This window comes from Notamacropus eugenii, chromosome 2, assembly GCF_028372415.1.
Source record: "Notamacropus eugenii isolate mMacEug1 chromosome 2, mMacEug1.pri_v2, whole genome shotgun sequence".
Classification (NCBI taxonomy): Eukaryota; Metazoa; Chordata; class Mammalia; order Diprotodontia; family Macropodidae; genus Notamacropus; species Notamacropus eugenii.
In genome coordinates this window covers 274708314-274731663 of record NC_092873.1, presented here as the reverse complement: position 1 = coordinate 274731663, position 23350 = coordinate 274708314, and the positions used below count along the sequence as shown (strand labels likewise).

Below are 23350 nucleotides of genomic sequence, written 5' to 3'. Positions count from 1 at the left end.
AAGAGATCCTAGGATCAAATTAGGTAATATTTGGAAACCACAGCACAGTGCTTGGAAAATAGTAGGTACTTAACAAATGCATATTCCCAGTGCTATCCACAAGCAGATAAAGAACTATGGAGTCTGAATGAAGATTGAAACATACTATTTTCTTTTTCTTTCTCATGGTTTTTCCCTTTTGTTCTGATTACTCTTTCACAACACAACCAATGTGGAAATGTTTAATATGACTGTACATGTATAGCTTATATCAGGATGCATACCACCTTTGGGAGGAGAAAGAGGAGCGAAGGGAAAAGAAATTTAGAATTCAAAAACCTTATTAAAAATAAATAATCTGGATGCTAGTTGCCAAGCAGGGGCTGGCCCCCACAACAACTTCTGGAGGCAAAGACCACTATCACAATAATAAACCCAATCCATGCTCTGACTTTCAAGATGATAAAGACTTTGAATAAATTTCATGGACTAACAATATGGTTCACTAACCATAGTGAAGCTGAAATCCATGTTCAGCAGTGCCAAGAAATGTTTCATGTCTTAAGTATCATCCTAACCCCTGAGAGTACAATAGGAATACAACAGGGTCGCTGTACCATGCTTTAATGGTCAATACGCACTCATGAGTCCTTTGTGATTTAAGCATTTCTTTTGTGGTAGAGAAAACAGATGTTTTCTACCTGACCTACTTTGTACACTGAGTACTTCAGTAGAGTGACCCTATTATTCCTTTTGGGGGAATCAAAATCTGGCTTTAAGAGATTGTAGTATAATGAGCTTCTGAGAGCAAGAAGAGCCTGACTCCCCTGTTTCAGGTCAGGATCCCCCAAGACTAAATTCATTCCACATGATCTCTGATATGGAATCTCTTAAGGGGAAAAGGTGCCCTTTCCCCAAGCCACTGGGGCACCAGTACATTTGTTAATTCTTTATGCCCCTATATGTGTACTTGAAAAGATCTCCGCAGGTCAGGTCAATCATCGCCTAGATGGGATATATTCAGTATTCTAAAAAGCACTTGGTCTTACTACTTTTGCTGTTCAATCATTTCAGTCATGTTCAAATCTTTATGATCCCATGTGGTATTTTCTTGGCAGATAATGGAGTGGTTTGTCATTTTACAGATGAGAAAACTGAGGCAAATGGACTTGAGTGTCTTGCCCAGGGTCATACAGCTAGTAAGTGTCTAAGGCCAGATTCGAACTTATGTCTTCCTGACTCCTGGGCTGGCACTGTATCTGCTGTGCCATCTAGCTGCCTACTTTAAGGGTCAATAACTTCCTCGGTCTAGGCACTGCAAGCAACAACACAGACTTTAGCACCTCTACAATTTGGTAAAATATCTTTGAGAGCAGTTGTGATTAAAAATTTCCTCTCCCTGTAGCTAAAATGATGAAAAATATATCCAAACTTAAATCTTGTTTAGGACACCTGTGATTTTTGTCGAGTTAAAGTCAAAGTCAGAGAAGGAAAAAGAAAGACAGGGACACCATGAATAACAGCAGCACAGATTTAAAGATACTGAAATAAATCAACAATCACAAAGCACTCATCAAGTTCTTACTAAGGGCTGGGCACTGCGCTACATGCTGCAGATATAAACAAGGTAAAAAAAAAAATTAGACCCTGCCCTCAAGGAACTCACTTTCTAATGAGGGAGACAATACACAAACAACTATGTAGATAAAAACCAAATACACTGAAAGACACTAGCAGGAGGGGAAGGGGGCAATGAGACAACTATATATGTGTAAGTATGTATACATGAATGTGTATGTGTGTGTGTATATGCATACATGTAAGTATGTGTGTATATGTATGCGCATGTGTGTATGGATGCTGTGAACTTTTTTTACTTTATTTTCTGGAAAGAACTTTGCCCAAGGAAGTCAAAAGTAAGCTCTGTTCCCATCTCTTAACTTGGGCAATTCAGATAAACTTTCCATACCATTCAATTTCTATGCCTATAAAATGGTGGCATTACCAACTACTTTGTAAGGACCAGTCAAATCTTCAAAAGTGCTTCAGAATATATAATAGTACATGAACTTGATAAATCCTAAACACATAGCTGTGCAATATTTTGTCCCAGAACACTAAAGCCATTTTCTCCATGAAGGGTGTTTTTATAATGTTATAAAGTGAAAGAAAAAAACAACAATTACATACTAGTCATCAGAGACTGGGCACAACTGCTTTGTACTGGAGCTTCAATAGTGTATCTGAATTTAACCAAATTCTTAGGAAGCAGCTGGCGGACAGAAGAGAAAATCCGAATCGCACAAAATGCTCAAGACAGTGATGAGCAATTCAGTGCTAAATCCTGCCAAAATTCCAAAATGCCAAGTGTAAAATCAAGTGGAAGTACTGCTAAATTTTCAAAGAAAACACTTTGGATGGAAGAAAAAGAGAGCTCACGAAAGGGTTACCTTAGTTGTAACTCTGTAGGTGATGAAAGTTTCAATTGTAGTAATGTGGCTTTCGGGATCGTCAACTGTAATGAAAAGGTCCTTTGAGTCTGGCTCATCTTCAAACTTGTATTGGTTTATCATGGATAAAGGGGATGTTGGCATCAAAGGACTGAAAGAGTTCATGTCCATCAGTGAGGCATCCTAAGGAAGAAAACATTGGAAGACAGGATTACCCATGGAAAATTCTTCTATTTCTGTGACTCCTAAACACCAACTACGTTAATGTAAAATGACGCATGTATTAAGATAATAAATTGTAGCAATTTCTACAAACTGCAAAGTAGTGCTATCTTCTTTATACAAAGATGAAGACCAATAGGAAATTATTATTGAGTCACATCCAGTAGTGGTAATGATGTATGCTGACCTAGCCACAGTCTCTCACCTGGTATCCCCTTGTTACCAATGGCATGTTTCTTTAGACTGCCTACAGCAGGGGTGGGAATCTGCAGCTTCCAGGCCCTATCAAATCTGTTCTGTGAAGTTTGGACTCAGTCAAAGGGCTAAACTTGAGGACCTAGAGGATCACATGTGCCCTCAACGTCCCAGGTTCCTCTCCCTCCCATCCCTACCCAGGGTGATGAAATGTAGTATAGATAGCTAATACATGAGAAGACGAATTTAAAACCCTGGCTTAATAATCAGCTCCAAATCAAAGAGTAGATATATCACAATGAACAATGAACACAATATATTAAGCTACTTATAAAGATTGTGGTTCCAGGGAGAGAACACTAGGCTATAAAGAGTTGAGCAGATCTGACAATACTTGCCTGACTTTGGTCCAGGCACAGCGTGGGAAGGGTGGGAGCAAGGAAGGGTGCAGTTTCCTCTTTTTTAAAAAGACAGGCTTAAACTAGGACCTGGATGCCCAAAGTGAGTCCTGTTTGTAGGTTAACATGAAGTCTGTCTGACCTCAGGGTGAAATTTTGAGCAAAAGTCATTTTTCTCTAATTTTCTCTAACTATTTTTCTCTAAGTTATTTTTCTCTGAACTATTACCACCATGAAACTGACAGCTGTTTGATCAAGGCTAGAAGATTTACATCAACTAATAAATATAATACGAGGCAAATGGAGTTAATTACATAATTAACTTCAGTCATCTAAGATATATATAATACATAAGATATATATCATGTGGTCCAATACTGAAAAACTTGGATACTCAGCCATACTGAACTCTAAATTCCTTTCCAATTCTTTCCAAGGCTGAATTTATTATTTTCTTTTTGTTTTCCTTACTACAGATGATCAACAAATGAAATATACTTATTAAATCAAAAAGGTCCAAGTAATAGTTTGGTTTTAGTTTTTCCTGTAAATTGCATCAAAGGAATGAATTAACAAGAACAGAGGTGTTTAGATATCAAGACAAAATAAAACAAAGAATAAGTCAGTCAGCCCCTGCCCTAGAGAATCTTAGAAATTAGGTGAAGAGAGAAAACATATAGGAAATAAAAAGATAAATAAACATGGGAGATGCAAACAGCAGTTAAAGATAGCAATAGATAAGACATCAGGAGGGTAGTATGTGATCCATCCCTGATTGAATTGAAGATAAAAATGATTTTAGGTTTTTCCAGGAGGGCTAGGTCACTTCAGACTGGTCAGGACTTGGATAGATCAGAAAGAAAGCTGGATATTCTAGGTCACTAAAGTGGCATGACCAAAGAAGGCATGGGGGGAAATAACTAATGTGGGTAAGGAAATGGTAGGAGAAGACTTGAACAATATATTTGGTCCTGAAGGCAAAAGATCTAAATTAAATAATTCTACATTTAAACAATGTCAAATAGATTAATAGGAAGAGAAATTAAAGCTACAACAGCACCTAACAGGATTCTGTCTTTTAGGTCCCTCTGACTGTCTCTTAAGAAATACAAATTCAGCTTATTCCTATGGTCCCAAAGTCAAGGATTTAGCATAGGATAAGACCTTAGAAATCATTTAGTCAAACCCCCTCATCAGATAAGGAAACTCAAGCCATTTATAGGAAGACAAATGACTTGTTCAAGGTCACACAAGTACAAATTGGTAGAATAGATATTTAAGTCCAGCTCTTTTGACTCTTTAAGTATAGAACTCTTTTCTATGTACCATAATTGCAGGTCCCTGTCTTATTACTGTGTGACTTTAGGAAAGTAATTTAATTTCACTAGGCCTGTTTTTCACCCACAAATTAGAGAGCTGGCCTTAAATGGCCTCTAAGGTGAGCTCTAAGTTTTGAAATATGATCCTATGCTCTAGGACCTTGAAAACCCCTCAGGGATAGATATCTCCAAATTTGATTCTAAGCAACTTGAGGCCAGTGCTGGCATACAGTAAACACCTAAAAATCTCTACTGAATTTTTCGATTGAAAAAAAAATCATAATCACACTTATAAAAGTTTACTGAATTTTTAACTGAAAAAAATCTCCCTTTAAAAGTCCCTCCTAGAATGTCATTTTTTTAAAATTCCAAAATTAAAAAAAAAAAAACCAGAAAAATTATCATCTCTTCCAAAATATAGACCAGACATAGAAAAACAGGCATTGAAATTGTCTGTTTTGATTAACTATTTGAGTTGGGGCCTTTCAAACTTCATCTTCCTACATTTAATTCTACTGGGTTAAATTACGGGGTTCAAAATTAATAATCAGTTTCTTCTAGCTTTTAAAAACACAGCCTTTTGTGGAGGAGGAAAAGTATGCATGATTTTTGCAAAGTTACAGAATATAACAAGCTTAGTAAGGCATGCAAGGAATGTTTCCATGTCAGCTTTAAAAAAAAACCCAAACCATAAAATTGCAGTCACAAATTCAGGATATGCATTAAAGTTGTGAGCAAAACCCTGACAATGGGTATTTTTCATATTGGATTAGGAAGATCTCAATTCCTATGAGATTTGTACTATGTCATGAACAGCACAAAAATATTTTGTTGTTAATTCTTTTTTGTCTACCATTGTCTTTGGGATGGGGGCGGGGGGGCATTAGCTAAAAATGAACTCTTGCTAACCTTTTGGATCTTTTTTTTTTTTTTGAGGAAATGGTAGGATGAGTCAGCAGAGATGACAAAGATCTCCAATCTCCAGAAAAATCTCCCGTCCATACCTTTGAAAACCTCGGGGCATGGATTCTCATGTTTTAGGGTCAACACCTTAGCTGAAATTTTATGGTTTTAGGCAGAGAAATCTTTGCATTTTCTCTTCTAGATTTTGAAAGAAGCAAGAGAAAAGATCTCTGTACTAAACTATCTTTTACATGAAACCAAGTAGTATAATATATACAAAAGAAAACTGTCTAAAAAAATAAACATTTTAGCCTAATTTGAGTAAGTGAAATAAAGGGGATAAAGTTATTGTTCCAATGCTAATACTGTTCGCTACCCCTCAATGCCAATTTTCCAGATGGTAAATTTATTTACTGTGGAATAAAGTTCTGAGGTAAAAGAATATGGGATCACAGATACTGAGCTGGAAAGGACCTCAGAGGCAAAACAGACTTATTTTTCAGATGACAAAACAAAAGCCCAGGAAAGTTGTGGCTTCCCCAAGATTATGTAATATAAAGAATAACTGACAGATGATGAAACTGAGGCTAAGAGAAATTAAATGACTTAGTCATGGTCATGTGGCTACTACGTGTAAGATTTGGGATTTGAATCTGGGTCTTCCTAAATCCAAGTTTAGCTAGCACTCTTATCTATTATACCACAAAGAATGTCACCATTTAGTTCCATTTTCAGTACTGGACCTTAATGGTATAAACATTATCTTTGGTGAACTGTCATCATTGCTAAATGAGTCTCAGTTCTGCTACAGAAATGATTCCTCACTTAATAGTCATTCGTGGAGTTGTGAGAAGAACCGAATTGGTCAGTTTCAAAGAAGTTTTTTAAAGACTCTGCTTAGACTCTGTTACTACCAAAAATGCATTTGAAAATTTTAAGCAATGAAAGAAAAGTACAGCTACACTTCAGAATAATTAACTGATTAGCATTATTTCTACAGTATTCATTTTATAATGGTGAATACCCCAGGAGAGCAGCAGAATGGAAAGATGATGGCTTGACTCCTGGATTCCAGCCTGCATTGGAGAAAGTTTAATCCCTCACTAGTATGCTCCTCAGGAACTTCTCATCAATTTGACACAAACCATCCAAGTTATTACTGGATCTCATAGACCATCTGCACACAAACAGCTTTTTGCTTCTTCCTAGCAAAGAGAAAGACACTGTGAGAAGTGTGCTAAGTTAGAATGCTGGCATGAAAAGACCATGCCAATGAAAGTGCTGATGCGAAAGAAACACACTCACCAGGCATGAGACATCTGGCTAAAAAGCAACTTAATGTGTGGAAAGAGTTTGAGAAACCAAGCCTGTTAAAGAGGGACACTCATCTAGATCTGTCTAAAATTAGACTCACCAGCTGTGTTTTGGTTTAAAAACCCCTCCAATCTGCCTGCTTATTACAATAATAATAACAATGCTGAGGCAGGCCAGGAGCAAACTAGGGCTGGAAGTGTGATTTAGGGAAAAGGCTGTCTGTGACATGCTGTGAAAGTGGGGATGAGACACTTGGCCTTCCTTGGCCTAGTTTCCCTTCCATTAGAAAAGAGCTTGAGACAATAATCTGCAAGCTGACGGCAAGTTCCTTCAGCAATGAAAGGACTGCCTGAGAAGTCCAGGTGTGGAGGGCCTCAGGGACTTATCAGCTCAGTGAGCAACCAAGGCTCTGCTCCAGCTGACAGCTCCCTTCTTTAGAACTCCTTTAAGCACTAGCAGTAAATTAACAAAAATAAACTTCTAGAAATGGAGAAGATCGGTTTCGTTTTTATTTCTCATGTTGTAGATGGTCCTGATGTGAGCTTCTGGTGCAATGCGCATGTTTACATGCATCCACATGTACCAAGAAACTTCACCCCAACCTTCGATTCAAGAAACATTTATTACAGGGAGGCATGTGCTGGCACTGAAAAGAAAGACAAAGTTGCTGCACTTGAGGAACTTATTTTTTAGGAAGGAGGAGATAAAATACAGATAAGGAAATAAAAATTATACCCAAAGTAATGCAAAAGATTGAGAGTCAGTGTGGTATACTAGATAGAAAGTCATCTTCAGGAAGCTCTGGATTTGAGCCCCTTCTGTGACACATACTCCCTGGATGACTCAGACCAAGTTGCTTAACTGAGTAGATGTCAACCCACATTAGTAGAGGGAGTTCCCTACCAGGAACACCTTAGCCTGATGAAATATGTATGAGGTCCAGTTTAAAAAAAAAAAAAACACTACAACTGAGAGGATCTGAAAAGGAGGGGGGGGGGGGGGGGCAAGTCTAAGCTGTGCTCTGAAGGAAATTAGGATCTTAAGAAATGGAAATGAAGAAGAAATGTATTCTGCTCAGAACTAAGCAGAGCAGTAAAGCCCCTTAGACCTGATGGCTTAGAATGGTATTTCTTCAGCATATTGTATTCTAAGGAAATGCCACAAAATGCCAAAACATCTTCCCCTGCTCCTCATAAAAAAAGGTAGAAAATCTGCTTCTAGCTACTATGCCATTTTGTACCAAAGTCCTTCCAGTTCACCTACCAGATACCATCATCTGTAAGCTTTTTAAATTATAATACAGCTTTAGAATATGATAAAACAAAAGAGATAGTATCTTTTCTGCTGGTCTCATTTGTGAACAAGAAAATAACAATATAGTACCTATCTGCCATACAATACAAACACATTATATATGACACACAAGTTCTGTGCTTAACAAATTAATATGTAAATTTTGAAGGCATAGAGAAATTTTTTTAAGATTCCCTTTCTAGGACAGCAAGACTGGTCACATCAAGTGTTAACCAATGCATGGAATATCTTAACTAAGAGGACAAGAGCTATAACCTCAATGAGTTAATGAATAGTGGGGCTACGGTTTCTTCCTGCAGGATTGGAATACCTCAGAGATATCTTTGAGTCTAAGCACTCCCAACGAAATGAAGGGTAAAACAACTGCCATTTTATTATTTTATGATATTTCAGTCTTTCTCACTTTTCCCTGGTGGCATGCAAAAGTTCAGGTAATTTTTGTGGGCTTAAAAAAAGAATTGAATGATGCTCATCACTAGGGAGAGTAAAGCAGCACTAAGAAATAACTCAAATTTTATCCAGTGCATCTTACAGTCATACTCAAGGGTATTAGTAATAATCAGGAAGCTGGAAGAACTTATCAGCATATTCTTCAAGTTCTCTAAGAATATGGCAATTTGATGGTCTACAGACATAGTTTTGTGGGGTGGAGGGAGAATTGTTTTTTTTTTTTTCTCTTTTTCAATACATGAGATGGCTGACATTAAGTAGCTACTGCGTGCCAGGGACTATAATCTTTAAAGATTCATGCAATAACACTTAGAAAAATTCTGAATCTTTTTATATGACTGAGGCTGAAAAAAGTAAAGATGAGCTGAAAATATTATTATGAAATTCCACTGGGCACCCCTCCAAATACCTGAAAGTTGTCATTTCCTAGTTATCCTGACAGGCTAAATAGAAAGCCCAAACCAAGAAGGTCATGATTTCTTCCGGGAGGTTGGCAGAAAGAGCCTATTGACAAGGCAGGATCAAGCCAAAAACCAAATTAAGGCTAACTTGTAATCTTTCCAGTGGCTAGGAGACTCAGAAGGAAATAATGAGATAAAATTTATATCACTGGTTTGGTGAGGTTTTTTTTTTCTTTTCTGATTTTGGTTTAGATCTATGATTTTTATCAGCGTGGGGAATTCTCCATGAGAAAAGTTCCTCCACTGACACAACTTGTAATTTAGAATTATCTGTGGCCATTGAGAGATTGACTTGGCCAGCATCAAGTCTGTATCAGAAGCAGAACACAAATCCAAGTCTCTGTGATTTTAAGGCTGAAACTCTATAGTAGGAGCAATATCCTAGCTCCTGAGCCAATGAAATTCAGGCTATTTTTTTCTTTAAAAGGTATTTGAATTGTCCTCAAAACTCGGTTGACTCATGAGATTAAAGACCAAGCTGCTGGTTGTCTGAGTACACACTAGCCACAAGCAGCTCCAGGAGTCATCTCTGATATTTGACTGTGGAAAATAATGGGTAATTCAGGTTTAGGAGGTGTGCTCAGCTGAATTAATTTGGTGTTCATGCTGGTCTTTGATAAACATCCTTTCTGGGATAGGCTAAGCAAATCTCCTTTTACTAACTGTTGAACAATCCTTGAAGTATCTCATTTTATCTCATTATCAAACTTAAACTACAAAGGGACTGGCCTGAGACAGACCCAGTTCAAAAAACATGGATTTACTCTGCCATGTTACAACAATGTCACCCAATAAATGACAAAGAAAGATCATCAACAGCAATGGCCCATAATGGAATCAATCAGCCAGTGCTGGAGCCATACTTCCCACAACACCATCATGTGGACCTAGGCAACAGGTGTAGAAGGTGGGAAACAACTAAATGACCCATTTGTTTGCTATAAGATATACTGAGAATAATTAGGGCAGGCAGAAGATATGTTACCAGTCTCACTGAAACAGCAATGGAGAGGATTTGGCATGCCTGTGGTCAGGAGGAAAAACAACAGACCAACCCAATACACAGTAATTACAAATGGAATCATGCTTTTAGGAAAAATACATTATGGTAAATTGTGAGGTTAAAGAGACACAGCTACAAAGAGGAGCAAGTCCTACAAATTGAGGCTGTAAGCACAAACCAAAGTATAGTCTCTACATTCATATGCTGCGGAAAACATTTTAGTCATCCCTGTAGATGTAACCAGCAATGCTTGTCAGAAGCCTCCACTCCAAATAAGAAGGATCAGAGCCTAGTACACGTTTGCAGCAGGAATGCCATTAGGCTACTGAAACAATAAATGTGAATTGCTCCAACATATGATCTCCAAAAACGCAACATCCCAATACAGTGGAAGAGAAACATCTACCTCTAAGGAGAGCTCCAGCAGATGCCAACCTGAAGGAGTCATTTTGTTAACCAAAGAAGACTATCTCCTTTTGAAAGGCAATTTAGTCTATGTGGATAAAGCACTGGACGTAGTTACAAAGGCCTGGATACAAATCCAACCTTAGACACTTAACTCCATGTGTGCCCCTAGGTAAGACACTCACCTCTCTTTGCCTCACTTTCTCCTTCAGTAAAATGAGGTGGCTTCATTGGCTTCAACGGCTTCTAAGGTCCCTCTCAGTTCTGTTTTGTAATCCTACAAACTCTATTCCTAGAAATATATGAGACTTTCTGATTGACTTGGCAGTTGGGACACCACTCTAAAAATCACTTTTAGTTACCCTTGAAATTCTTCAAGTTTTCCTTGACTAATTTAACTAGCAACAAACAGAATTTACTTAAAATGTATACATGAATATTTGCTACATTATCATGATCTACATTATAAGGTCTCCAAGGGAAGGAAATAGCATATTCTTCACATCCTTTACAACGTAACCATTGGTATTCACTGTCTCCATTTCCTCTCCTCTCACACATTTCTAAACCATCAGCACAGGCATTTGGCTTCCAGCCTCATCATTTAAATGAAAGTGTGATCTCCAAAGTTATCAGTCATCTCTTAATTGCCAAACCTAATAGGCTCTTCTGAGTCTTCATCCTTTTGTACCTACTTATGGCATTTAATATTGTCAATCACTTTCTCCTCTCTAGATTTTCATGACACTACTTTGTCATGCTCAGTTCCCTTCATGCTCTTTCATCAGTTCCCTAAGATTCAATTATGCCTACGCAGATGAGCCTCAGATCTTTAGATCCAACATAGTTCTTCATCCTAAATTCCAATCCAACAACAGAAATGATCTATTGGACACTTCAAACTGTACATACCATACACAGACATCTCCAACTTAATAGATATAAAACAAGTCTAATTTTCTTTCCCTTCAACTCTTCTAATACTACCAATAATGTACTAATAATTAATAATAACTAGAATTTATACAGTGCCTACTATGTGCCAGGCACTGTGCTTTGTAAATATCTTATGTGATCTCTGCAACAACCCTGTGAGGTAGGTGCAGTTATTATCCCCATTTTATAGTTAAGGAAGCTGATCCAAACACAGCATAAGTGACTTGCCCAAGGTCACACAGCTGGTAAATATCAGAGACTGGATTTGAACTCAGGTTCTCCTGACTCCAGGCCCAAGGTTCTATCCACTGTACCATGTAGACAGCTATCCTTACTACTATTGAGGGTACCATCATCTTCTCAGTAACACAGGGTCATCCTCAACACCTCATTTTCTAATAAGTTACGCAATCCTGCTTCTATGTTCTTGATATTTTCAGAGTATACCCCCTTCTCTTCATTTATCCCCTAGTTCAGGCCCTCATAACCTGCACTATTCCAATAGCCTTCTAACACATTTCCTTACTTTAAGCTTCTCCCTGCTCCATTCCATCCTCCAGATAGTTGCTACAGTGATTTTCCCAAAGCATAAGTCTGACCAAATCTTTCAACCAACTCATTAAACTCCAGGGCTTCCCTGTTACATCCAGGACCAAAAATAAAGGTGTTTATTTGGCATTTAAGGCTAGTCCTAAATTGGCCCGTTCCTACCTTTCTAGTCTTCTTATACTTTTCCCTTACATCCACTTACTTTATGTCCCATCTCTCTACCTTTGCACCAGCTGCTTCCCTGTGACTGAAAAACTTTCCCTCTTCTTCTCCCTCTCTTAAGAGTCTCTGGCTCCTTTCACCTTCTTCCAGAGATTCATCTTCTGACACTTCTACATTCTAGAGCTTTCCTCGCTGAAGTCATCTTCCCTATTCTCTGCATGTACTTACTTACATGTTGACTCCCCCCTTAGCACATAAATTCCTTGAGAGCAGGGACTCTTTTACCTGTTTATGTCTGTAACCCTACCCTTTAACATAGTTTTTGGCACATAAATTCTTAATTAAATGCTTCCTGATGGGTTGATGTAGCAATGCCTGTTTGCAGAATAAAATACAGCTCTTCCTCAAGTTAAAAACAACTAGCCTACAAACATCCCATCTATACCAATCTCTACTCGAACCCTGTTTTTCCCTCCTTCCACTTCCAAAGAGGCAGCCTGGCTCCTCATCTACCTTATTCAATACAATAACCAAGCGGGCATAAATTGATCTCCACCTAGTGGTCAGTGAGAGGTACTTTCCCTTCCCCTCCCCCCTTTTCCTCTGCCTCTCCCTAACCAGTTAAAAGTTAAAAAGTACTTCAAGTCAATGACTTTCCAAACTTTCTGACACACATACTTTCTCTTTCCCTTCTATTGTCCAAGTAGCATAGGATAAAAATCTCTCACCTTCTCTTCATTCCAACTGTGGACCAAAGAATGACTTCTATGAAAGGAAGGAAGGAAGGAAGGAAGGAAGGAAGGAAGGAAGGAAGGAAGGAAGGAAGGAAGGAAGGAAGGAAGGAAGGAAGGAAGGAAGGAAGGAAGGAAGGAAGGGAGGGAGGGAGGGAGGGAGGGAGGGAGGGAGGGAGGGAGGGAGGGAGGGAGAAAGGAAGGGAAGAAAAGCAAAGAAGGAAGGGAGGAAGAGAAAGAAAGATGGAGGAAGGAAGGAAGAAAGAAAGGAAGAAAATAAATGAAATTAGAGATAAAATATCTGTAACAACCAAGCCCTGGAAATCACTTTCCGAATGTCTATAAAACTTTCATCTCCTCTTCATCTTCCATTTAAAACTTGCTTTCCTCAAATGCCAACATTCAAGATATGATAAAAAGCTATTTTTGTTCTACTGAAGTTTTTTTTCCTTGTTAGTGCAGCAGTACTGAAGCAGTAAGAATACTCTGTTGTTTTCCATTGCAAACACTTATTTTAAAGGTAGTATGTTTTTTATTGGCTACTCTGAGAACCTAATGACAATTTTTAACACTGTAGCTACAGGAAAGAGTATTTTGAGTCCTAAACTAAATAATTTACAAATGAATTTTTGAGACATAAGCTGCTTGTGAGATGGAGATAAAAGGGTGGACAACAAGTTATTTGGGCATAACTGCTCTTGACTCTATTTACTGTGAAGGAATCAGAGGGAAAATAGACACAATGATGCAATGTTGGGCAAGTGATCTAACTAACCACTTAGTGGTCTGGACAATTTTTAAAGAAGGTAACTGACAGAAATGACACTGGTTGTACTGGTAGAGGAGGTGTGTCTTCCAGGAAATTCTCTATACCAAGGAAATCACAAGTCCAGTCATTAACCAGGTTAATTAAAAAGAAAAACTCCCTTTGATTATGCATCTTTTTATGGTTTTTATACCTAACAACAACAACAAAAGCTAGGGGAGACATTTACCACAAAGGATGTTGCATGTCTAAATACAGAGTGAGAAATTTATTATAGTTGCCAGGGATTTTAATGCCGAGTGTTTTCTTACTACCATACTTTTCTGCCACCTGGAAACAGAACAAGACATAAACATGCATATGTTTTCATTGATGATGGTTTACAAATATTTATCAAAAGCTAAGTTTACATGTATATGTAGTTCACACTACCTTGGTGAGAGAGCATCACAGTGCCACCATAGTTCAATGATTATCAATTGAGGAACAAGGCCATGGCTCTCCCTGGGTAGCAATGGTACTTGCTCATACATGACCTATGCAAACAAATTAAATGCCTGCCAGTATGAGGTACTGGGGGAGGGAAGGAGGGAAGAACTGTTGATCTGTGTTAAGTTTTACTAAAGAAATGTCATTTCTGTATGCATTAGGCCAAATACAAAGCAAATCAGCTTGCGGAAAGGTTCTGCTCTCTCCTTTTGAACTCACTTCACTTCTTTTCCCTATCATCAGCTTAAGCTTGGCTGCCATGTCTCCTAAAGAAGAATTGCTGAGACCTGTAAAAAGAAGTTGTTTCACAAATATTAAGGGTAAATAAAGCTATTCTGTCATCGGTAAATAAAGCTATTTTAATTTCAGTTATGCAGGCTATCCAATTCATGAACTGAATGGGTATTGTTCCCAAAGTTCATTACTAAGTCTCTTTGGAGCTGATAATGCGTTTTCTTATATAAACACCATTATATGTGGTGATTAGGTTTCTAGGGCAGCCTACAAAAGTCCATTTAACTTATAAGGTAACTCAAATAGACAACCAGGAATAATGTTAACAGAAGTATTAGAAATTGCCATTTATATAATTCTTTAAATTTGCCAAAGTGCTTTACACATATTAATTCAAGTCTCACAATCCAGAAATACCCATGTCAGTTAGGTGATAACAGTTCCATTTTACAGATAAGAAAATGGAGACTCCACAAGTTTCAGTGACTTGCCCATAGCCGAACTAGGCTATGATGTATTAGGCATGGGAACTGAAACCAAATCTTCTGTCACCTCCTACCTGAAACCTTTTCTGATCTCTGATGTTAAATGTTTAAGAACTGGTTGGGGCTGGGGGAGAGGAGGGGAAATAATTGTTCATAAGACACATTTTTAAGCTTAATCCTCATTATTAACATTTTCTCCATCACTTTAAGTCTAGACAATCAATAAAACAATAAACCAAGCCCTGATTTATGTTTGTTGATTTCTTGGGTATGATTGTTCACACTGAAAATTTAACAATCATCTCTTGCAAGTTGTAGGCTGGCCCAGCACATCTTTGTGTATATGTAGTATCTGCTGAAATGCATGTATTCCTTCCCTTTTCAAACATAAGTTCCTGGAGAACCGACATTGTTTCTCTTCTTTTTCTTTATATCCCCAGTACCCAGGTGCCTAGCAAAAACAGGAATTTAATAAGAGCTTGTTGATTGATTCCTGATTAAGTTTTTTAACTCTATCCATTGAACCAATTTGCCTTTCCAGAATCTAACAAGTAACTGTAAACATGATTTCTACAGGAGTTTGAGTCCGGAGTTCCATCTCAGAATGCCGGGCATTCTGACACCAGGATGAATGGAACAACAGTGCCACTGTTCTTTGCCTTGGACTGACCACCTCTAGAATGCTCCATTCAGTTCTGGGCACCAAAATGATGGAATGACAGTAAGAGAGGTATGTGTGTTCCATACTCCTCCCTAAATAATTACAGAAGGCCTAGACTTGGTGATTGAATCATCCAGAAGTACAAACTAGAAGGAAACAAAGTCTAGACATTGCTATTGAATCAATCTATTAAAGGCATCAGACTAGGTCCTAATAGCATGGTTAATAAAGTGGGGGGAGGAATGGAGGGCTTTCAGGAATTGACAGAATTGGAATTGAGGCAGCATTAGAAATATTCTGAGGTTTTGCATAAAATAGTAAGTTAATTCAGAACCCATGCCGCATTCAAATACCTGATCACCAAGAAAAAAGAGCAGTCCAATGAAGCCCCTAATTAGAAATTTTTTTGGGGGTGGAGAGGGGGAAATGAAGAGAGGGGTCAGAGATAACCCTCTGCCTCCTCCCCAGCCTTGTTGACCATCCTTGCAGTGTTTCTTAAACTGTAGGCTGGGACCCCATATGAGGTCATAAAAAATTTGGCAATAGTAAAAGGTTTCTGAGCACACAATGACCAAAAACTAATTCAAACTCAAACATGTTTATGAATCCTAGGTATTTCTGGCAGTACTTACCTGTGTTGCATCCTGCAACTTCATTTCAGCTTAGGTTCTGAACACAAAGCATGTGCACTTTGTACTGCACATGCCCTCAGGCCATACAACCCCAACTAACAGGAAAAGGATACAGGAATGGAAAAAGTTTAAGGATGACCAGATGATTATATGAACCTCAAAGGGCCAGGGGATTTGGCTTTCTTATCAGTGTTCTAGCAATGGTTACATTGGGAGCTGGGGACAAACAAGGTAAATTGAGGAAAGGTAGCTTCAGGACTCTCGGAACCCACCAGAAAGCAACCCCATGCCCAAGGGAAGTTCACAAGGCCCCCTGAAAGGGACAAAGGATTTCTAGCAAAGCAATTTCCAGAGCTGTGTGTTATCTCTTCCCCATATTACCTGCTCTAAGTTTGAACTTACTTTCCCTGAACTTTGTATCTTTAGAAGAGTGTGTACCTGGTTTGAGACAATCTATTTATGGAATGCTTATTTCTTATGGCTAATTAAGTATGGCTAGGAAATGATATCAAATGATAACCAGTAGATCAAGGATTCTGGTAGAGAATCATTAGCTATAGCATGAGAAAAAAATAACAAGCCCTAGGATCCTGAGGAGAGAAGTCAGCTGCCTTCTAGCCAACTAACATGGAAGTCAAATGAGTAGTGGAAGAATGAGATTAGAGTCTTTACTACATGATGCAGGAACTCAAAATCAAGTCATGAACATCAGTTTATGGAACCGCCACTATTTAAGGCTAGAGGAAAAATGGCTTTGGTTGGGGTGGTGATCACTATCTTCAAGTCACTAAAGGGCTGCAATGCAGAAGAAGGATTAGATTTCCTCTGGCTTGAGAAAGAAAAGGCAGGAGTGACAAATACATAGCCGTATTTATAAACTTTGTACAAAGTAAAATATTCACAATATTTTATCTCTAAAAGTTTGAAATGTTCAATATTTATCATCTGTTATAATTATTTGTTTTACATAATTTGCCATCATTAAACATGACCTTTTCCCCCCAATTTTCAGTACTGCAGGTTTTATATTGTCTTGCCTATGGCAAGCATTTTTTTCTTTCATAGTAAAAGATAGCAGGTTTTTTATTTAATTTTTTTTTAACAGGTCCTCTCACTACTCTTCCAACTTCAAGAAAGCTATGGTGCATTGTGGAAAACTCAGTGGCAATTTATTTGCCAGGTCTTTCTGAAGGACTTACTTGTTTGCCAAGTATTACTTAGGTTATCATTTCCATCTAAATTTTCCTCTCCACTTCAATGCAACTGAAACTATTTCATTTTGGCTTTTAATGATTCTTGAAACACAACTTTCCCATACCAATAACTTCTGCAATATCTCTAGTGGTCACTGATGTGTGCTCTATGAGAAGTACAATTCTTACATGTTTCCATGCTGCAATATCCATTCTTTAAGCCATAGAATTAAAAGCACAACAAAAGAGGGCAAAAAAACACAAGTATATGGAATGAAATGCGGCAGTCAGCTGAAAGAGAACCAGCTGAAGTTGTGGAAGCTAATTCAATCTAGTTTCATTTGGAAGTTCTATGTCAGCCCAGTGTCAAGAGAAGCATACTTATAAACACTGAAGTCACAAAATGAAACTATATTAAAACTGTTGCTTGTCTTAAGCAATTCAGACACTGTAGAAAGTTGTAGACAAGTAACAAAACTCTATAAAAATTACAACTATCCAAAACCAGAATGGGCTCCAGGAAGCAGTAGTTTCCCCCTCCACCTTCAAGCAAACTGGATAATCATATGCAATAGAGGGCATTCTTCTTCAGATACAAGATGCATGACAAGGGTTCTGAGGTCTCTCTGAATTCTAAGATTCTGTGATTAAAATATTATATACTCAGAGCTACTTAACTCCTACTTTACTTCTATTTTCTCTGCCAAGAATCATCATCTTTCGACTGGGAATGAGAGGCCAAAAATAAACAGCTAAGAAGGACTGGACTTATCTAAGATAAGAAATGGAATAGCAAGAGATAATGTCAGATACTCTCGAGGAATCCAAGTCACCAGGTCAAAATGAACTGAAAAAATGGTAATAAAAATCATGAAAAATAGTAAAGGTGACACAGGATTGGAGAATGACAAATTTTTTTAGGGAAAAGAAAGTTTGCAAAAAAAATTGTCCTACTATGTACCAGGCATGGTTCTAAATGCTTTACAGATATTCTCATTTAATCCTCATATTACATGCATAAATACACTTCCTAATTCTTGTTTTGTGTACCCATCAAAATAGACATTACGTCCAAGATCCTGATTAATTTAAGCACTTCTTACTGCTATAAGAAATGGATTGCTTCTCCATTTAAATTTCCTTCATAAAATATTCTGCTGTTGTCACATGCTTATGTCCCTTCGTCAACAGACTCTAAACAAATGAACAATGAGATAAAAATAGCCTACAAAAGTAGCAAAACTAAGGTTTGAACCCACAGTCCTTGATGATCCTTTAAAATAATTTCAAGGTTTATTTTGTTTATGATTGAGTAATAGTTGACAGTAGGCTGTGATAAATACCACTTGCCTCACAATTTTGACTTTCCGAATCACTGCTTCTGTTGAATCAGCATTTGTTCTGTCTAAGATCTCCACCAATGCCTTGTGAATGGGGAATTCTAATTTATTAAGTCATCTGGTTAATAGTGAATTAAAAGCCTTTAAACACATAATTTAATTTCTTGTTATTGTCTAACTCTGCATAAGAGTCATGCAGTCCTAAATCAAAGTTAGTAACCACCAAGGTTAAAATTTAACATATGCACACACACAAAAAAAATGTTAAGAACTGCTCAGATCACATGAACCATTTGTAAAGCAACAGCAAACTATTACATCTTAATTACTCTAGAGTAGCACATGTACCAAAGCCTGTCATAGTCTGACTAAAACTATGAATCTCTCCCAGAAGAAAATCATGAGAGAATAATACGGTTTCAATATTAAGAATCCCTGGCTTAACATTTTGGGTGATTATTCTAGTTTATAAATTATTTGAGGACAGGAGTGAAGGTATTGATCTTTTTCCCCTCTAGCACTCAGCACAATGTGTTATACTAAGTTATTAATAAAAGTTTGCTGAAATGAATGAATTAAGAAAAGTACCATTCATATCCTCAATCCAGCAGTTAGTCTTGTGGGGATATTATCACTTCAATTTCATTTTCTTCTTAACTACATTCCAAACTTCTGATAAAAATGCAGATGTGTGCAAATTTCTTGTGGATTGTCATAAAAAGCTATACCTTCCTGACTACTTTTAAATAGACCTATTTCTTGAATAAATTATAATCTTCCACTGATACATTCTAATCATGAGTAGCCATTCCATAATATCTCTTACATTGTATCTATGTCCTCGAATTAAGGTTACATTTACCTCCTTGTACTAGCACTTCTTGTCCATTTTCTTTAATATATCAGAAAAACTATTTGCAAAACATAAAAAGACAACAGCCATGTGAGGCCTTTAAAAAGTCTCCACTCACTTATTTTTTTCTGGGAATTACTAGGAACCTGCTTCACCAATTGTTCTTTTTTATGTCTCTTCTTTTTCCTTCATAGAATCCAGTTTTATGGTATTTCTCTACCTTCCCCCTCAATTTTGAGTTTAAATCTCTTGGTTAATTCAGAGACTCTCCAGCCAAAACTTCTTCCTTGTTTGCATAAGATACACCCTAGCCTTAGATCTTTTTTATCAGGAAACTATCTTTGATCATGAAATGTGACTAGTTCTGGTAACATAAGCAACATACAGTCTAGAAAGCCACATCTTAGCGTTTGAGAGCTGATTACTTTAATCAACAACTTATTAAGCATTTCCTCAATTCAAAGTACTATGCTAGGAGAATTATAAAGATAAAACTAAACAAGGTCCTAGGCTGTGAGGAGTTTACAATTTGGTAAGAGAGATGACACCCAATTAAAAGTGAATGAATTATGTATTCAAGATCAATGTGTATAAGACACTTGGCTAAGTAGTGGAGATATCCAAAAAAAGTAATTAATATTAATTTAATTGATTAATTAAAGTTAAAATGATAATTAAATCAATAAATGAACAAATAAATAAATGAATAAATCATAAAACATTTACTGACCTCAAAGAGTTAAGAGCTGACTGCAAGGTACATGTAGAGAAATAACTATTAAGAAGTGTTTTGAGAATTGAGGGTTAGGTCTTTTCTGGCTACCAGAAGACATCAGAGAAAATGTCAGGAAAGAGTCAATATTTGAGCTGAACTTTGAAATATGGATAGGACATTAACACATATGAAGTTTAACAGAATGGGATGATGTCAGAGTTGGAAAGCTTTGAATGCCAGGCTAAGGTATAGGCATTATTGGAAAACCTCTAGGATTTCATTGAAGGTTCTCAAGTGAAGAGACATTATGGGAGTTATTCTATGGGATGGTTTATTTGGTAACGACATCAATCAACTAAACCAACTATTTAAAAGTTTTCTAAAATACTGTCCTTCAACTAAGGAAAGTCAGAGGATTCCCTGCTAATATTTTCTCTCCCACTCATCTTTCAACTCCCCAGATGGTCACATAGCCATGAAGCCCTGCTATCAGTGATTTACTTTCATTTGGAAATCAAACAGTGGCACTTATAGTTCACATATACATGATTAAGTAAACTATTCTCCAACACAGATTTTAAGACCTTTGAAAGCAATAACTATTTCGTGTGTTTCTTTAGATCTACATATTGGTCACACTATTGCCTGCTCAGTATTTGCAATCCACTAAAATATAAATGAAGGGATAACCTAAAAGTCTGCAAACTGTCATTGCATTACTGTCAGACATTACCCCAAATTACTAGATGTTGAGACAAATGCTCCATTTCAACCAAGTACAAATATTATATAGTGTTTGACCCTAGACACTGACTGGCAATGTGAAGGGAAAGAGGCCAACCCATTGCTGTGTAATGTGAACGTGGCATGTAAGTGTATTTAGGAGCTAATTAATTTACTCAACAACTTATTCAACTAAATTGTCCCATGAGATCAGAGATCTGAGAGTCTTGCTATATTACTTTTCACTTTGGGACCTAAAGGACTTTTGTTTTTTGTTTTGTTTTCCCCCCATAGAAATCAGTTTATTATTATTGTTTTATCAGTTTATTGTTATTGTTTTCCATTAGGAAACATAAAGTGGGAGAATTCTATTTAAAGAACCTAACTCTCTTAAGGGCGTGGGACAGGAAAGTATAGTATTGGATTCATTTATCATCCATAAACTATTACGAACAAGACAATCCAGGTCTTAGGAGCTAAAGATGTGGAGTGAGACAATTCTTGCCGTAAAAAAAAGTTTACAATCTCAGTCTTCTTTGAAGCAATTCAGGCGACAAAATCAAGCCAAGGACCAGCTTGTCCAGTCCCTTCACAATTCGGCGTATAAAGGGACTGGTTATAATTAAGTTCACTTACCCAGGACCTCAATGTAACATTTAACTGCTGCAAAAGCAGTAGTAATTAATACATTGTCTTACTCTCAACCCACAGCCTCCACTGACAGAAACTTGGGAGAAGATGGAGTTTCATTCACCGTCTCCCAAAATCATTTTCTTAAAAGAAAAGAATAACTATCAGTGAAAAATAGACAAGCCTGCAAGAATCTAGGGTCTCTCAAAAATCCTGCAGGACATTATGCCTGAGGGCTCATGAGATGAGTCTTTGCTCTTTAATTAACATGTGGAAACTAGTTTCCAGTTGGATCTCCCTCTCCAAAAGTTGTTTCTTTGGATCTCATTTCTATTTGAAACCCCTTCCATTCCCTCTAGGTGGGTGGGTAGTGGTTAGGGCAGGGCGACAGCCACGGGACAGGGGTTCTTTCTCCTGCTGTACTTCTATGTGTAAAGCTTGGGCTTCCATTCTCAGTCTCTAAATCAAAAAATCTAAACCTGAAATCCAAGCGGGTGCCCTCTAAGCCCCAGGCTCTCTCCTCCCCTGAATTCTCAGGGCACAAGGAAAAGGAAGACAGCGGGGCGAGGACAGGGTCTGTTTGCATCTAACCACGCATCTAACCTGGCACGGTCTGATCGGGTAAGGCAGTGGGGAAGGGGAAAGAGTCGAGGATGCTGGGACTGAGCTTTCCTTTCTTCACCCCAGTAGGACAGCAGAACTTTGCAGTCTTTGAAAGCTAGACATGCTCATATGCACAGAGGGTCAAAGTGCGGAGAAAGGAGAGGCTGAGAATTGAAAGCCCAGCTGTTTGATTCCAGGCTGAAAACTTCTCTCCGGACAAAGGCTCGGAGGTTTGCAAAGAGTCTATGTCTGGCTTCCAGAAAGCTACAGCTGGGTAAGACAATCGGAGAAGGAAAAGAGGAGGAAGACAAGGAAGACAGGAGGAGGAGGAAAAGGAGGAGAAAAAAGAAGCTGGCGACACCCCCCACCCCTTTCTTTCGCGTCCCTCCCCTTCACACACACCCCCCCCCCCCAAATCTCCTGGTAGGACCAGGCCCCGCTGACAAGCTCGGTGGCAGCTCTAGGAGAGGAGTTGGGAAGTTTCCCCGAGACGCGCCACCGCGTCTGCCGCCGCCCTCACCTTGCTGAAGACCTCCAGGTCATCCTCGTCCTCATCCAGGTCCAGCACCTCGGGCTGCATCAGGGCTGCGGCCCCACGGCCGCCGCGGGGGCTCTCCCCGCCATCGCTGCCCGCCCTGCTGCCGCCGCCGCCGCCGCCGCCCGCTCCGCCCGGGGGCCCCGGAGAGAAGGACTGCGGTAGCCAGCTCTCGCCGTCCATCCCGTCCGTGTGTGCGAGCCCAGCGGGCCGCCCGGGCAGCTTCGACTCCCCCGAGCTTGCCCATTGGCTCCGCGCACATCCTCCGCCTCCCCTCCCCGTCCTCTTCCCAGCCCCTGGGCCCGCCGCGCTGCGCAGAAGCGGAACTACCGGGCTGCGAGCCCTGCTACGCGGCGCAGAGGCTGAGCCGGGGCTGGGCTCCGCGGGGCTGGGCTGCGCTGGATTGCGCTGGACTGTGCTGGCAAACCACTAGAGAGGCACAACACTGGCCCGGGGTCGGTGGGAGACGGAGAACCCCAGAGGGAGAAGCTCGGATGGGAGATCCCCCCAAACACTGCTCCTCTGAGAAAGATCAGGCTTGGAGGCTAGGAGGGGGCCACGAAGGACCCCCAAAGTACAAGAAAGACCAGAACATGCCGGTGGGGGCAGGGTGGAGAGAGGTCGGGGAAGAATGTACAGAATGGATGAACCGAGCTTTCTAGGCAAGAAAAACAGGGCTCTGGAGAAACAGATAAGAATT

The 23350-nt window shown here is 38.8% G+C and overlaps 1 protein-coding gene across 2 annotated transcripts in view; it reads right to left on the bottom strand.

The window, feature by feature from the left end:
• Nucleotides 1–22893, bottom strand: part of SNX7 (sorting nexin 7) — a 115929-nt gene extending 93036 nt beyond the window's left edge. The window contains exons 1-2 of one of the 2 annotated variants that reach the window (XM_072644086.1): nucleotides 22636–22893; nucleotides 2430–2612 (exon numbers count right to left, since the gene is read on the bottom strand). In XM_072644086.1, coding sequence (XP_072500187.1) covers nucleotides 2430–2612; nucleotides 22636–22833 — 381 coding nt within the window. In that variant the 5' untranslated portion in view covers nucleotides 22834–22893. The remainder of the gene's footprint in view (nucleotides 1–2429; nucleotides 2613–22635) is intronic. The other variant, XM_072644085.1, reaches the window with a different exon arrangement.
• Nucleotides 22894–23350: the final 457 nt, after the last annotated feature.